The 18,571-nt window shown below is 39.6% G+C and overlaps 1 protein-coding gene across 2 annotated transcripts in view; it reads right to left on the bottom strand.

Annotated features, from left to right (window-relative positions):
* kcnab1a (potassium voltage-gated channel subfamily A regulatory beta subunit 1a) overlaps positions 1-18,571 on the bottom strand; it is a 106,215-nt gene that overhangs the window by 82,777 nt on the left and 4,867 nt on the right. Inside the window, exon 1 of one of the 2 annotated variants that reach the window (XM_057347960.1) lies at positions 9,958-10,441. The exons of the other annotated variant lie outside the window; for it this stretch is intronic. Within the exon in view, the coding sequence (XP_057203943.1) occupies positions 9,958-10,211 (254 nt within the window). The 5' untranslated portion in view covers positions 10,212-10,441. Of the gene's footprint in view, positions 1-9,957; positions 10,442-18,571 lie in introns of those variants that run through there. 2 annotated transcript variants of the gene reach the window in all.

Raw genomic sequence — 18,571 nt, 5'->3', positions numbered from 1 at the left:
CCAGCCGCCGACATCCTGTCCTGTCGACATCCAGGCCTGCCCAGCCGGGGATAGCTGGTCTCCCAGCCGGCCTTCCAGCCGGCGCCATGTCCTGTCCAGCCGGCCTTCCAGCCGGCGCCATGTACAGTCGAGCCGGCCGTCGAGCCGGTGCCATGTCCTGTCCAGCCGGCCTTCCAGCCGGCACCATGTACCGTCCAGCCGGCCATCCAGCCGGCGCCATGTACTGTCCAGCCGGCCATCTAGCCGGCACCATGTACTGTCCAGCCTGCCATCCAGCCGGCGCTATGTACTGTCCAGCCGGCATTCCAGCCGGCGCCATGTCAGTGTTTGGTTTTTTATGTATCATGTTTTTGTCATGTCTTGTATTATGGTTTTTGTCATTGTCTTGTCTTGCTTGTGCCTTTTGGAGCGTCAGGATATCGCTCCTTAAGGCGGGGGTTCTGTCGTGATTCTGCCTCGTCGTGTCATGTCTTTCTTGATCTTGTAGCAGAATCACGGCAGGATCCCTTGTTATGTGTGGAGAGAGTCATTTTGACCCTGTCGGCCTTCGATTCTCTCTCCGGTCCTTGTCTGTGTTCCCGCCCTTTTGTATCTCTCGTTATTGGTTGTTTATTAGTTCATGCCCCACACCTGTTCCCCTTTGATTTGTCCCTCTATTTAATGCCCCTGTGTTCTCTGTCTGGTGTCGGATCATTGTACTGTTATGTTGCACTGTGTCGTGTGGGTGAGTTCTGGTCATGTTAGTTAGTCTAGTTTATTGTGTCCCTATGTGATGTGTTATTAGTTTAGTCTTGTCAGTTCAGTTAGTCTTGTTCTTGTTCCTCTGTTTTGTTGTTTACCCCCACTTGGGTTTTTGTTTTGTATTTTGTCTTTGTTATTAAATGTCATGTTAACCCCTTAACCGCTGTCTGCATTTGGGTCCACTCTCCTTGTCTCTGTGTCTCACCTCACCCAAGAATCATGACACATATGTAAAAGTGTTGCATTTTCAATGCTAAAATACTTTCTGCTGTCGCAGCTTAAAGGGATACTTCCTTTAAAAATTACATCTCATTAAATTTACTTATTCTGACAAATGCACAATTTAATTTCCATGCCCAAACACCCACAAAAAAGCCTTGTCTACCAAAATACTCACTTCCATCAACTGACCTTCAAACAGTTCATATCTGTTTTGTACCAGTTCAATTGATTATAGCTGTATTTAACAATTGACTGGATAGTTCTTCATGTCATTCAAAACCTGTATATGACTCTATCTTCTGTGGGAAACAAAAGAAGATATTTTGAGAAATGTCTCCGCAGTTTTGTGTCCATACAATGGAAGTCAACGAGAGTCAATGTTGGTTGGTCACCAAAGTTCATCAAAATATTTTCTTTTTGTGTTCTGCAGAAGAAAGAATGTAAAACTGTGGTAAACTATTCCATAACAATGCTTAGAAACACTCAGGAAATGTTCTTCTCTCATAGAGTGGCCTGATTTTCATTTTACCCTCTTAACTGTGGAAAAATTGCATGTTTAATTGCATTACCTGCATGTTTCAAAGTACTTACAAATATAAACATTACATTGAACACAAATCTACATGCATGTGGCTTAAACTATCAATCTCTGCAGCTCTTTAGTGTGCTGACACAAAATATCAAAGACGTGTTCATGTTTGACAAATAGAAGAAGAGTACATGGGAAAGGGAGAGAGTATGAGTGTGAGTGAGTGAGTGAGCGAGCGAGCGAGCGAGCGAGCGAGAGGTAGAATGAGGGAGAGAGTGGGTGAAACAGATTGTACTGTCAAAAAGGGACGTAGCAGGCTCAATGTGACGTTGCCACGGCAATGCAGAGTGGGGTAGAATAAAGTGGCTGGCTGTGTGTGTGTGTGTGTGTGTGTGTGTGTGTGTGTGTGTGTGCATGTGTGTGTGAGTGGGCGATACATATTTCCCTTCGCTCCCTGCCTGACTCACAACAGCATAAATACCGCAGGCGCTATCAAAGATATGCTCTCATCTGTGCTTTGTCTTCCTCTTGTCCCTCAGGCCTGACGGCTGCAGTCACTGTCTGTTCTCCCTCTCTCTCTCTCTCTCTCTCTCTCTCTCTCTCACACACACACACACACACTGGACAGTAGGAAAGTGTCACACCAGGCCAGTGAAGAGAAAGAGAGGGAATCCTTTGATGCCAAATTGAGAGTCGTGCAGTTTCATACTGTATGCGTTGTACATGGGCAAACAAATGTGGAACCCCTTTTAACATATTTAGGCCAGACCTCTAGATTGCAGGTAAAACTAATCTTAATCCAATAATATACAATACAATAATACGATTCGGCCGTACAAACTCCGAGCTAAACTACAGCATCTTGGACTTAACATCTCACTATGCAATTGGATTGTGGATTTCTTAACAAATCACACACAGAGAGTAAGAATGGATAAGTATATCTCCTCCACCCTTCTTACTAACACCGGGGCTCCAGAAGGGTGTGTGCTAAGCCCTATGCTTTGTACTCTCTGTGTGAGCAATCACACATGATTGCTCCACCTCTTCCCCTTCCAATCTCACTGTCAAATTTGCCGACGACACCACAGTGCTTGGACTAATCAGCAACAACAATGAGATAGTATACAGGACCTAGGTACAACATCTGGCAACATGGTGTGATAGCAATAACCTGGCCTTGAACATTAAAAAGACCAAGGAAATTATTGTTGATTTCCGCAAAAAAGGGTACGACCACCTTCCACTCTCTATTGGCAGTGAGAGGGTAGAGCGGGCGACGAATTTTAATTTCCTGGGAGTGACTGTGACCGAGGACCTATCCTGGGGCATTAACACTACCTCGGTGGTAGGAAAGGCCCAACAACGCCTCTACTACTTGAGGAAACTGAGGAGCGCCAAAATCCCAAAACAGCTGGTGGTGAATTTCAACAATTGTGCCATCAGCAATGTTTTTTATTTTTATTTTTTAAAGATTTATTTTTGGCGTTTTTGCCTTTATTTGACAGATAGAGATTCTCCAGAGAGGACAGCAAGCGAAGTGGATGAGAGAGAGGGGGCAGGGTCGGGAAAGGACCCGGGACGCACCGGCGCCATATGTCGGAGCATGAACTATTCGACCACCAGGCTCCGACATCAGCAGTATTTTAACATATGGACTTTTAGTGTGGTTCTCCAGCTGCACTAAGGCAGACCAGCAGGCACTCCAGCAGATGGTAAATACAGCGGCGAAAATTACTGGGACTACTCTCCCTGAGATCAGTACCATCTACACCACCCGCTGTCTGAGGAGAGTTTATAACATCCTGCGGGACCTCCTCACCAACTGTTCCACTTGCTGCTCTCAGGTAGAAGGTACACGTCCATCCGGGCCAGAACAACCAGACTGGCCCACAACCTGTTCCCTCAAGCAGTGAGGCTGCTTGAGGCTCCCCCCATCTTGACCCACACCTATGGACATTAACCACATCCCCTCTATTATAATAACTGTGAACTGGACTTTGCATTGTTGCAATATTACACTATAATTCTACAAATTTGACTGTTTACTTACATTTAAGTTATTTCTTATTTCCATTTCTTATGTTGGGTGGTTTAGAATAGACAGATGGTCTAAGTACAGCTTGTAAGTCATTTTCTCTGTAGTTTTATTGAGGTTTCAATCATTTTTTAGTGCACATTTATGATTCCATTTTACAATATGTATATTTCAGTTGAGCTTTGATGGCATTTGTTAATTAACTTTTATGTTTTGTGCGCACTCCTCTCATATTTTATTTTATTTTTTTCTAACCATTACAATTTTTTATTAGATGTATAGTTATGGTATGATTTCGTTTTGCTTTTTACTGTCAACAGTGCACATAAACAGAATTGTGGAGGATATCTCAATTTAATTAAACAACAATGCAAATGCAAAAGAGTGAAATACACATGTTCTCTTATCGTCAATGCACAACCAAGTTAACTTACTAAGCATGACTACTAAGAGTTAGAGCGCCTCCTGTTGGTCAAAGTTGGTATAAACAGCACCTTGCACTTTGATAACCTCTGGCAAATACCCACTGCTGTTTGCCATAATACACACTACAGGCCATTAGCACACAAGTAGAAGGATACTGTTACTGTTACCTATACCTTCACTTTCAGTATGATCGCTGATCTCAGCGGGGAAGGATTTCTGTCAGAGCTGCTGTGGCAACGTGCCTGCGGTGAACTCATTTAGAGTGTCGTGTGTGTGTGAACATCTCGGTTACCGTGAGATGGTCAGAGCGTGTATGTTAATAATTTACACACACAACACACACTAATTCACACCGCAGTAGTCTGATTGAGGCTTGAATGTCAAAAGAGTGACAGAAAGCATTAATAATGTTGAAATAGTAATGAGCTACAAAGGAGATGACTGTAAAATGCCACGGCCACAGAGACCTTTAACTGTTTGTCAGAAGGCATTCGATTGTCATTGAGATACATAATGCCTGTGCATTTGCTTTCTAGTTAGTGTAGCAGAAGTTACATAAAAGATTAATCCTATGGTGTCACAGTGTATGAGAGAGAGATATGGAAAAGATAGATTGGGTGTAAGAGAATGGCCCGCAGGTTTACGTGATCTGAAACTGATGGTTGCATTATTGATTGTGTTTAAAACCCGTGGTCACATTGCTGGTGTGCATTCCACTAATGCCAATACTTACTAAATAACATTTAGCCAGCATTGCTGTTGAACAAAGACATCCTTACCTAAGTTAAGGAGTGCCACCCAGCTTAAAGATGGGGTAACATGCTATTTCATGCATTCTGACTTCTTTACACTGCTGGCTTCTCATGCTTAGCATGGTCATCTTGTAAAAAAATGAGTTGAACCTATGACGCAGTAATTCTGTGCTCGATAAACTCCCCCAGCATTCCAACTTGTTTCGGAAAGTTTTTTTTAATATTGCCTTTTATTGGCCATTCTCCCGGAAAAGCAGGCCCACGCGTCATTCACCGAGCGAAAGAACAGCACGCCCATCAATGCCACTTCACTGGGCTGACGGATGTTTAGCTGTGTTTGTTTGCTAACTGCATTTCGGTGATGAATGTTAGCAGCAGCTCGTCTTTTTCCAGAAATAATCGTACAGCTGTATCTCTCTTTTATAAATTTGATCAAACTAAATGCTTTTCGAAGATACAAAGTATGCAATACTACTGTATAGGTACTCAAGATTAATATGAGATTTGCAGAAACTGCGTGTTACCCCATCTTTAAAGTACAGAAATAAGTGCCTTTTTTAGATTAAAATCCCTTTTTCCCCTATTAATGTACAGAGATAACGATAAGCACAGCCTCTTAGGATTAAAATACGTTTTTCCTATCCTAACTTAATTTACAGAGACAAATCCAATTTTAAAAGATTAAAATACATTGTGTTCCTAATCTATTTTAAAGGGAGTTCACCCACAAATGAAAATTCTTTTATCATTTAGTGACCTTCTTGTCCTTCCAAACCTGTATGATTTTCTTTCTTCTGCAGAACACAAAAGAAGATATTTTGAAGAATGTTGGTAACAGAACAATAGCGGTACCCATTTACTTGAATTGGTTTTGTGTCCATATAATAGAAGAAAAAAGTCATACAGGCTTGAAATGACAAGAGGGCGAGTAAATTATGTCAACATTTTCATTTTTCGGGTGAACTATCCCTTTAATGTATAGAGGTAAGCCATTTACATTGTTATTTACACCAAGGATTGTAAACACTGTGGATGCTTCTTTCTTTTACAAAACTGTTTCTTCAATTTCTATGAAACAGAACTATAGGGCAATTCCAACGTTATGGACGTGACATTTTGCGTTTTGGACGTGGCATAAAAATGCTCAGAGAATGAATTTGTTACAAATATATTGAACCATCTGTTTATATTTTACTAAACCCTTGTTGATCGAGTCTAAACATAAAAAATGTCAGTCTATGAACAAATTTTCTATTTTAAAAAAGGGAAATAAACATGCGTTATGGATGTGACAAAAAGGATGTTTTTTGGGAGACGATAAACTTTGTAGGATTTCTGTGAAATAAAATGCACAATCCTGAAGCAATAATACCCTATGAATGGAGAAGGGATGCCTCTTTATAGAACATAAAATAGTTATTTTATTTTAATTTTCATGTGTCCATTTATGAGGAATATGTAGCGTTATGGATGTGACAATCCTGAAAATGACACAACAAATGCTTTACAAATTTGAAGAGAGATCTCACATGGGTATTTGAACCACCAAATGTTAATATCTGTGCTGTTACCAAAGTAAAAACTGTTGGTAAAAACTTTATTTTTTCATGGTAAGGTTGACATTTTCACTTTTGCCCTATAGTCATGCATTCACTGACAGCAATCTCTAAAGCTTGACATCCTCGAAATCATTAGACATTTCATTAAGGTGCCCTTGGATGCAGTCTGAGTTTCTGGCTAGCAAAGTAGCCATCTTTGATTTCAGACGCAAGCAGTGACTCTGTTTGCATAGGCAGCCTGACATGTCTCAGTTAGGGCACAACCAGTTTTATTCCCAAAACAGATGAGGATGTCTGAGAAACCTGTTTGAACCGGTCATAATTTACAATACTCAATTACATATTTCACGGTTTAAGCCTTTCAAAATAATCTCTAATTCTGATAACCACACTGAGACCATTTCTGAATCATTAATTATGACTTAGTATACTGCTGGCCAGTCTGAAACCAAAAAAGTGTATTTTGAACCATCTTATCTGAATGTAGCAGGATTGATACCACTCAGTCTAAGTGACTGTCTCTCCCTTAAGACCTGTAATCCGGTTTTAGACGAGGTGCAGAGTGACACAGTGTCACCAGTTATCCCTTATCTAATTGCGTAGGCAATTAAGTATTTAATGGAAACACCTGGTGATCATTCCTCAATCATTTATTAGCTTTCCAAAATGAATAAATGATTAGTGACTGACACTTTCTGAGTGATTTAAAAACAACCTCATATAAACCAGCCCACTCCAAAACTGTTTCTGTTGAGACCCTGGTAAAGAATCTTTAAAAAATACTGTACAAGATCAGGAAGAAAAGTAAACTGTGGTGGAGAGAAAGGTTATATTGACTTACTTTTCTTATGTTCATTAGAACTGAGCCTTATAAGCCTTATAAAAACTAAATCATTGATTACTGATGCAGAAATATCAGTGCCAACTTAAGAGGCACTAAATCTATAAAATATTGAAATTGTGTGAATAAAAATATATTGAAATTCTATGAATGGATTCTAAACCAAAACAAATGCAATCAAACACTCTTGTACAAAATACTGGTTGTCTAAAAACCAGAAAGGGCAACAAAAGTGCTGTCTTCTGAAGGCCAATGAAGAAGAAATAAACTGAGGGATGGGTGCACTCCGTGTGGGCTTTTTTGACAAATACAACTTGACAGGTCACCTTTATTTAATGACAGTGTTGTAAAACTCAAACAACAATGTTCCACTATAAATGTCCTGTCAGTACCATAAGTCAGGCAGTAACTGTGCCTGGACCGCAACTACAATCCAGCAGCCTGAGCAGAACTGAGACTGTAAATAAAGCAGCACACAAAGCGATGACAGGAAATAGATCAAATAGATTAGAGATCCCCTCAAGTTCTTTCCAGTCAATATTAAGCAGTGTATTCCTTCAGCTGACAAACAGATATTCATCACCAGCATTTCTTGTCCATAAAAGTGTATTTAACAACAGCACTCTGGCCCGTGAATGTACGACATGTAGTAGATGTTATGGTCATAACTCAAGATGTCCTATAAAAGCTCTTTCCACAAAACTTTGTCCTGCATCGGAATGTAGATCATTGCACTTTTACAGTCTCTCTGTGGCTGCCATGTCTTTCTGTATAATCGGCCCTTAAAGCAAAACAGCTTTATGTTTTGTTTTTCTGATATGATTTCAGCTACAACAACTGTGACCTCCCTATGGAACTGTTTCGGGTCATTGCTATGCAGTTCAACGGGATGAGGTCATTGGAATTATTGGGTTTGAAGTCATTCGTTCACGATCCAATGCATGCCACTGACTGATGTGACTCCAAGCAATGATTCTCCTGTGGCCCGGGTCAAATGCCTGGACGTGACCCTCGCTGTCATGAGACACTGTGTACGTGTTTATTTGTGTGTGGAAAGAGCTTCGAGAAGAAAAAGGAAGATGTCGAGACAAATAACCTTCATGTGGCCCAAAAGAGTTACTGCGACAGACAGTTTACAGACGATACTCTGCTGTTGACTCAACATGCCCTCTAGCCCATGTTAACACACCATATGTAAAAGTGGAACAGCCCGGTAATGTCCTACTCAACCCATATGTCCATCACCCACCTATGGCGTCAACATCCGTCAATGTATATGTTTTGTGCCATCTATTGTCTCTATCTGTCTAAAACATGCCAGCCAAAACCAGCTCTTGATGTCATTGGTTGACCAGCAGAGTGACCTATAGTGAACTATTTTCAGAATGTAGCCCAGAGGACACACTGTGATGAACAGCCAGCACCATAATCAAAGCACTAATAAATGAACGGACTAATAAAAGCTAGTGAAGATCCCAGGTTATGGGAACGGATGGGTGAGAGGCCATTGCCATGCCTGTAAATCAGGCCCAGCCAATATATAAAGTACAAAGATTAACAAGTTCAAGTGCACTTGAAAGCAAACCAAAACACAAATTTACAGTACATGAAAGACGTAAAACAAAGTAAAAACCAAAGCTTTTGACTTTTCGAGATGTCCCTGTGGGAGATTTAAAATCGTGCAGAACGTTAATGAGCACAAATGAGAACAGTGGAAAACTATCCCACAATGTCACTCAACGGAGAACACAATATACAGCCACATGTGGGCGAAAAGAGGAACAGCTCACTTAAGATCCCAAGAAGACTCATTCCTCCTACTCTCAGTACTTCTTGTTTTTGAAGTTTATGAATTTCATTTAAGAGAAACAGTTCACCCCAAAAAATGAAATCAAACTGCAGTTGGTTTGTTTAGATTTAAGCCATAATTACTCAAAAAATACAGCTAACTAACACAATAAAACACAAGAAAAACATGATAACATAATCTCAAATCTCATTTTGGAACCAAACTCTTCATTTACACACTCCATGTTGTTCCAACCTATGTTCGCTTTTATGTGACGCACAAAATAATGTTTTTTTTCTAATTGCTCTTTTCCAAATATTTAAAGTGGATGGTGATTTAGACTTTTAAAACCAAAAAAGCCAAAATAAAGTATAATAAAAGTAGTTCAAGTGACATAATATAGAATTGAATTATTACATCATGCATGCATACATTAATCGCATCCAGAATAATAGTTTGTGTTTACATAATATATGCCTGTGCACTGTGCCTATTTATTTTGTATTTATAAACATGTATATATTTAGGGAATATTTGCATGTATATATTAATAATTATATTTCATTTAAATTATATATAAACATTTATTCATTTTTATATTTTTCTTAAATATATACATGAATGTGTATGTGTCTATAAATACAAAATTAATATGCACAGTGCACAGACATATATTATGTAAACACAAAGTTTATGAAAAGCCCTAGTCGAATGTAAAATATATTTTGTCATTTTGAATCTATTATTTACAAGCTACTTTCATTGTATGGAAATATCTTATTGTGTGTTTCACAGAAAAAAAGATAAAAATATAGGTTTGGAATGACAAGAAAGTAAGCAAATGACTACAGAATTTTCGTTTCGGGGTTCACTATTTCTTTAAAAACAACTCTAGCAGTCATGTAGTAACTCATTCCTTTAAAACTGAAAGAATGTTCTCTCATCCTCCATCATCAACAAAAGTCAACCAAAGCTCCACAATTACCAAATGAAACCCCCAAACATACACCGACTGGATTTGGAGTATGCATACACGTCTCTGCCCCTCAGAGTTGTGTACCTGTATGCCATGCCAGTCCTGGCTCGGACAGAATCCTGTAAAGAGAGCGTGTGTACGTTGAGAAACTCCTCCAGATGTTTCAGCTCTAGCTGGGAGTTGTTATGCAGGCCTCCCCAGCACGCGATCGGAGGGTAAATCTTCCCCCCAGAGGTCTGTTTGCTGCCCCGCTGCTGCCCCCTCTTCCCGCCGGGCTTCTGCCCACCCTTCTGCTTTGGAGTGGGAATCTCAGGACAAGTGGCTTTGTACAAGTACATCTCTCTCTCTTAGTTACGTCCTCACGTGCCTGTACATACACAGTCCAAGTGGGCCTTCAAGAAACTTCTGAGTTAAAACCTTCTGTTTTCCCAGTACTCTGCCCTCTATCAAAATAGACCTGAATGTCTCCTTCAGTCAGTAGATTATCCAAAAAAAAGAACAATTATTCCAAAATCCTCTTGAAAGTAAATATCCACTGACTGAATTTGTATCTCTCTTCGATGTCTTGCAGTTACAGATCCCATTTCATTTGATCGACTTAGTTTCACTCTGTAATAAACACCATGGGAATCTGGGACATTTTTCCCTGCCTGTATCTCTACTGCCATCCCTCCACGACCCCCCCCCACCCAACCTTTCTATCTATGTCGCTCCACCTCTCTCTCTCTCCCTCCCTCCCTCACTCGCTATATTTCATCCCTTACTATTTTCCGTTCCATTTTTTCATGCCTCCTCTCATACAGTAGACCTCATCTACAGTCGACCTTTGACCCCCGTGTAGTGTTGGAACTACAACTATGACATCATGTCTGTGCCGGGAGATTGTGGGAATGAGAGACTTATATTCCGAGCACCCCTCTAAAATTCCATGGAGAGCAGCCAACATAAATACACAGAAGACCAATACACACCCAAGTGACTTAAAGTCTTTGACGTATTCCATATCCAAATCTCAAACTGGTCTAAGCTCATACAACAACCAAAACCAGACAAACAATCACACAAGTCTACAGGCAAAGCATTGACAGATATCTGGCTCAATCAGGATTGAAAGCTGTGGAGAAATCAACAGCAATGCCAGTCAAGGGTTTATGCTTTTCTTAACGTTTATTTTTAGGCGATGGACAGGGCATATAAATAACCAAATGAGTTTTCACACTCGAAGAGCATGCAGAGGTCTATGGGGACGGTTAAATCACCTGCCCGTAATACGTGACATTCCTCTACCGAAGTGACCATCCCTGTTTGATCACAATTGATAAAAGGATACTAAAGAAATGGTACATACACACATCTGGGTGTAAACGTTGTAGATGCCAAAGGCAATAAAACGATACTACTATCTTTATGGTATGCTGTAAGACAAAAATCAAGCGTATAGCGTTAGTTCTGGCAGGTCACGTGGGTCAAGCCCGCATCAGCTTATCCTCATCATCCTATAGAAATATGACGCAATCACAGCTTCCGTTTATATTTCATTCAGCTAACAGCAGCTTATAGCGTTGCTCAAGAGCAAATTACCCTCCTCCATCCCCAGCTCCACTTCACTTTTTCAATTGGGACTTTATTCTTTTTCACAGTCTCATTACTTTAAATTATGTGTTACACTTAAATGTCATTGTAGCAAGGTTCAATAAAACGGGAAGGAAGGAAGCGGGAACCGGCGAACATTCAAACACTTTAATCAAAAATAAATAAACAGTAGCAAAAACAGGCCGGCAGCCCCTCACGGACGACTGCCGGCCACACGAACATAAACAAAACTTAACTAATGTCCGGGCCCGGTCCTCTCTCGCCGTGTTCTCCTGCCGTTGGTCCTTTATGCTTCCGCTCCTCCGTGAGAGATACGAGGCCGGAATGACGCCCAGCTGACACTCATTATCAATCGCGTCCCGGCCTCGCTTCTTCCTCCCACGGCTCTCGTCACGCCTCCCTCGTCACAGTCATTAAGAACTAATGACATCTGCTTGTTGTGTTCTGTTTACCCTAAATGGCGTTATCGTTGCGCTCCCTGCTCTTATTCATGCTGGCTGCATGGATGGGCAGGGAGTTTTTTGCCCAGAACAGAACCATACCGCCAATCAAAATGTATTTTAAGTGTCAATCATTTTTGACGGTAGTGAACCTGACAGAACTACCAGAAATTCAACTCCATATCAAAATTCCAGACGGTCAGATGAGTATCCCATACTTATAGTGTAGAAGGTGTATTTTTGTATTCCTACTATGGAAATTCAATGGGGACCATATTTATTCCTTTAAGTTAAGCAGTTAAGAAACCCTGTCTCTGCAAATTAAACTATTAAAGGGATACTTCACCCAAAAATGAAAATTCTGTCATTGTTTAGTCACCCTTAGATTGTTCCAAACCTGTATAAATTTCTTATTTTGCTGAACACACTGGAAGAAATTTGGAAGAATGTCAGATCTCACGAACCATTTACTGCCATAGTAGGGAAAATAAATACTATGGGAGTCAATGGGGAGTGAGATTTGACAATCTTCCAGATATCTTCCTGTGTGTTTAGCAGAACAAAGAAATGTATACATGTTTGTAACAATCTGAGGGTGAGTAAATGATGACAGAATTTTCATTTTTGGGTGAGGTATCCCTTTAATTGCCTCCTTACATGAATCCCACATTTCTAGGACATCTGTGCTTGAAACTTAAAAATAAGGGAGCCAAGCATAAAAACACCTAAAAACCCGAAGCATACCAACACAGCTTCTGTTAAATCTCAGGGGGGTGTTGTATCTCACAGACATCACATCCTTATTTTTTTCATTGAAGATAATGATCTTTTAATTGGATTAATAATCAGAACACTCCCGGGAGGGTTATCATTTCAAGAGCAGGGGCCACTGGTGTCCCATATGCTGTGAGCCTTGCAGATCATCTTGCTATTAAATCTGAACTGTGTGAGACTAATTACTATTGCACACTTCATTAAACTATCAGTTAAAAAAAACACTGGTGGTCACAACTTGTTGAGAGAACTGTAAAAAAAACGCAAAAAATAATAATAATGCATGAAAAAAAACTAGCCAAAATAATAAGCAACAGCAATAGATTACCTAACTTAAAAAGATAAGCATTTACAAACAAATTGAAAATATATAAGCATCCTTTCAAAAGTCAAACTGGCACATTAAGCTGCTGTTTAATCAGATGGTCATCTGCTCCCTGTTCGGTGTTTCTAGGTCACTGCAAATGGTGAGTAGCCTAATGCCTCCAGTTTCATTACAACCCATAAAAAAGTATTATAACTTTTCAAACCTACCTTTCATATTTTTTATGTCAAAAGATTAAAAAACATTTTTTATTTGCATACTCTACATGTGCTATTTTTGTCTTCTAGATGTTTTAGACTAGAGTATGAGGCACACACAGGCTAAGAAGAAAAAACCCAATCTAGCACGTTATCTAATCTAATGTACAAATATGCAACAATCTATGAAAATACCAAGAGTAGATTAGATCCATAAGGAAAATTAAGCTGCATGCCATAAAAAACAGTATTATGTAAAATGCACATTTTAATAAAGGTGAGTCACCATTTGAAAATAAAACACTAAAGGGAGATGAAATCCTTGGGTTAATGGAGTGGTTTGTCCTGACAACCTTGTCACTGTAAGCACATACATAACTCAGCTTTTTATTGAATTTACTTTACAGGTATTAAGGATTCAGTTTCAAAAGATGTCTCATGTAGAACACAGATTTGTTACAAAACAACTTGTTTGGATGATCTCGCTATAGTAAAACTAAGTACCTCCATGTTTTGTGTATGTACCCTGTATTGTATAACCAGACAAGAGTAAATTGTTTACAGTGTAATATACATTACATTTTAGGGAGGGGGATGAAACTAAAACAATTGTCTTCTTTTGTTTGCCAGTTCGCATTGGTAGGAAATCAGAAGTGCCAAGTTTTGGCTTCATGCTTAAAGATAATACTGTACGTTTCACAATGAACATTTCCTCAAGAAATGCAGTTCATTACAAAATGCTTAATGTGAGCAAAATGGCCAATTTAAAGCTAAAATTAACATGAAATACAACATTCGCTTAATATCTTTCTTTCTGTATGTGTTTTGCTCACCCTATGTGTCTCTAGACAGATTTTTAGCATGATGAGGATGAGAATAAAGAGGACCAACATTTTCACATTTTACAGCTGCAGGGCTCTGGCTTTAAACTCTTCCATTAACCTTGTCTGCATGCTTCATTCTCCTTGAGACATAAAAGAAAAATCTGTTTGAGGACAGACTGCTAAAGCTGGAAACAGAGAGAGAGAAAAGCACAAAACGTATAAAAGGATGAAAGGATTTGCAGTGGAAATATAATGGTGAAATGTCCCTAAACAGAATTATAAACGCTCAAAATTACCTTATTGTGAAAGAAAAACAACTGTAATGGGGTTTTTTTTGCATTAATTTAGTGAGATTTAACTAAAAAGAACTAAACTGTGAGAACTAAACTAGTGAGAACTAAAAAAACACATTTTCAAAAGAGTGTTAGTCATAAAATGGGCTGACACCCAAAATGATTTCTATTTATACTGTTTATGAACAAAATCTAAAACATCAATATGAGCACAGGTGAACATGCTGGTTCAAGGACCAAAGCTTAAAAATGGTTCAACTTCTTGGTGTTGATATCTATGTCACATTTCTACTTTCACTTTTCACTTTTTCTTCTCAAGTGAGAAGAAAAGATTGATGTTTAAAGAGTGTGCTTAAACTAAGATCATTCTTTACATTTTTATTACATTAAATCCCGGAGTGCCTAGACAGCTTGAGATCAACCCAGAGAACGTCAACTACATCAAAATAAATAGGCTAATTGTCTTAATTTCATTTCATAATAATAATAATAAAACGTCATTGAGAAAAATTATCCAATGAGCAGCCACAATTTTTACAGCCAAAATATTGACTAAAACACCACCTTATCATCGTCTAAGGAGCCTTTGTGTTTTAATGCAAAGACGAAGAGGCAAACAGAAAGAGAGATATGTCATAAATGACATGGACCCTACCTTCACATAACATCCCCTCCCTACATTCAGCACTCACCGGTAAGGCATGCCGGTCTGATAAGCTATGCTATCTTCCTTGGCTCGACCACACAGCTTCAAATACCAGTTGGTCTCCATCTCCCTGATAAGAAGAGCTTTCCTTGCCCGCATCAGCGCCACCTGCTGGTTGTGAGAATGGCTGCCATCGCGGGTGTTCTCCTGAGAGCTGCGCTGGCTGCGGTGCCCTGTCAGAGAAGCAGCTGACTGCCTGCGGTGCCTGGAGGGATCCTCAGGGCCCCCCCGACCCACCGAACCGCTACGAGCTGCAATCATAGCTGGCAGGGCCCCCTCCACCCTATGGAGGCTGGGGGGAGTCTGGATTTAATCACTGAGACTTCTCAATCAAAAGTTGAGTAGCTTCCTAATCGAGTTCTTGTTTGACTAACTGGAACTCAAGGGTCAGGTATTATCTTCTTTTGCTTCTCTTTCTGTGCGTGAGATCTTTTCAGCCTCTCTTATAACCTCCCTGTGTGCTGAGGATGAAACCAGATCTGGCTGAGCTCTTCGGTCTGACTGCAAGGCTGGGTTGGATTGGGCAAGGAAGAAGACAAAGCCACCAGACTGGGGTTGGGTGTAAGGAGCCTGGCATTCTAGTGCAAGCATATATGGAGTTTTGTGGCTTTAAATATATGACTGTTAGTTATTGAGGCCATCTAGAGTAACCATTTAAAAAAAATTAATAGTGTTTTTTATTAGGAATATAATTATCAGCATAAACATCATAGTATTCGGTGTGTTACTCTTTCAAGAAGACAGTATTTGACATGGCATAGACCCCACACGTTTGGTCAAAATCTCACTGCTGTTCTTCTGAAAACCTCCACATTTCGTCATTTTTATTTTTTCCCATAAATTGTTAGTATTAGCCTCCCTTTATGTTTGTCACTGGGTTTTGCAAATATCCTACCAATAAAACATATTAAAAAGTGCTTGTCAACTTTGACAACACAGTATTTAATCATTTAAAAAAAATCGATTTCCTCAAAAACAGTGAATTTTACATCCTAAACGTTTTGGTATCATTTCAAAATCCTAAAATGTCTAATTTCCCAGTTATAAATGTGAAATCCTGGATTTGAATGTGACTTTTTGACACCACTGTACAATAAACACTAGTGTACTTCTACAAGCTGAAGAAAGTTTTCGAAGACATTTGTATTTAAAATAGCCTTTCTCTTGAAAACTCACCAAACTATTGATGATTCATTTTACACTCATGGATGTTAACAAAACTATTCAATATTTTGCCCTTATAATACATTTGCTTCCCTGTTCAAAAGGGAACATTCAATACAAGAAAATCGTGCTTCTTAACATAAAATTACTTCCAAAGTAACCGCAGGTGCCCTGAAACTTAGCGAGACTCACCAAACAAACAGACTAATAAACTTTCAAAATTCAGTTCAAACAGTGATTTTCAGTCTTTAACTGTAATGGGTTTTGGGGTTTTTGCTATTATTTTTGTTATCATCATGTGAGCAGTTTTACAGCTGGAGATGTTTTGTACCTAATGGTGCATTGAGGATTGATATTGTGACAGTTACTTTCTCAAGTCTATATACATACTGTAAGGCTTCTAAAACAGCAATATGCACATTCATTCATCCTCACACCTGAACATCTGCTTCTTAAATAGCTAAATTAAATGGATCATTAGCACATGTTAAAATTGTCGGTTTGAAGCAATTAACAAATTATAAAGACCCCTTGGGTCATTTATAAAGCAAGGTGATATCATCCTAAAGTAATCTGCCTGATCAATTCATGCTTACCTCAAGGGTCCAAAAGACATAAATATGGAAATGACTCAGCTAATTACTTTGCTTGCTCTCCCCAAAGTTTGTTTTTCTTGCCATGAAAACCAGCATAAAAATGAATCCTCCCTTGAATGTCAGCAACAAAAAAGTTTGCAACTTTTCTCCCAAGTACTTCAAAGAAGTTATTTCATGCTTCAGTAGAGGAGCTTGAAAAGAATCTGATGATTAAAAACAGTCTCTCACCTCAAGGTTACAGAAAGGACGTCCCAAGACAGGCTCGCTTAATCAATTTCAGCAATCTGCCAGCATACAGTACGTGCCAATGGGCACAAATCGCTAGTGATCAATGTTCACTGAGCCCATCAAAACATCAAAACGTCTTAATGCAGTCAGAACTTCGACATTTAAAACAAAATTGCATGCCTGTTTTGATATCACGTTCAAGCAGAAAAGGTTCAGAAAGGCAAAAATCGCAGCCCATAAAACTGATGCGGGCAAATTCCAAGCACAAACCCGTATGTCGCTCACATCAGCTAATATGACATTTAAGTCTGTTTTTTGCAATAAGCTAATGATGTTTAGTCGGGCACACTTCACACAATCACTCGGGAATTAATGAGTAATCAAATATGAATTTTAGAGTAACTCAATGCCTCTCTTTCAGATTCTCTGCAGCTCACAGGCTTTGACCTTAATGGTCACATTTCCAAAGATGAGTGCTGTTTTCTAACCTTAATAATTGATACAGGTAATGTCTATCTGGTCTGGCCGGTGATCATGGATAAGAGTATATGCGTGTTGGTTTTTAGTCTGGGCAAAAAGGTTTGTGAGATGGAAAGTGAGAAAGGCAGGACAGCAGAAGGAGAGGCTCAAGAAATAAGAAGCCGGCTGATCGGACCTTGGACGTGACGTGGGGGGAAACCTGAGCACAGGTAGGTCAGGGTCTGGCACAATGACAAGGGTGAGAACTCTGTAATTCAAGTCTCGAGCAGAATGACTACGGGCAAGCGGGACGTGAAAATCCGAAGATACAAACTGACAACCCTCGCATACGTGGACACTCATACATGTGGGGCAGAGGTGATGACTGTTTGAGTTCCTCATTTCAGGGTAACTAAATACGTCCTCCACTCAAATCCCCACCACTGGTGACCATAACATCATCTTACATCCATCAACAGAGGTCCTGACCTCTGCACCCATATTTGCAGAGCAGACACCACTGTGATTGGCATGCCATAACTGGAATGTTATTGAGTAGACTGTTACTAAGGCAGCAAACATAACACAAATCAAAAATACACACATATAACCAAACGGTCAACTGTAGACTTAACATGCTCTAAAAACATATGTGGCCCCAGACATGAAAACGAAAAGAAACTGAGTTCCGCTAGTTCCTGCATATAAAATTACTTTGTCTTTATTCACTTTACCCCCCCCCCCCCCACACACACACACTTTATTCATACACAGAAACCATACACACATTTCATCATGCAGCACTTAAACAAAAGAGTTGCCCTCGAGACAGAGATAGAAGATGCATGGCTTGAGATTATTCCATCTCCCAGAGAAGCAGAGGAAGGGTAAAGAGAAGTCTGACTTTACTGCCTCAAGAGATCCATGGTTGGGCAAGTTTCAGAACTGAGAATTAAGAGTTGGCTTGCTTTAAAGAGAACTGAATTGATTTGGCTATACCTCACTGGATGCGGTAAGTTAAATTCAATTGAATCACAATTTAAAGGAACAGTCACAGAAAAAGTTCAGTCAAAGTATATCATTAAATTACGCAAATAAT

Source organism: Triplophysa rosa, linkage group LG12, assembly GCF_024868665.1.
Source record: "Triplophysa rosa linkage group LG12, Trosa_1v2, whole genome shotgun sequence".
NCBI classification, from domain to species: domain Eukaryota; kingdom Metazoa; phylum Chordata; class Actinopteri; order Cypriniformes; family Nemacheilidae; genus Triplophysa; species Triplophysa rosa.
This window is presented reverse-complemented; position numbering and strand designations above follow the sequence as displayed.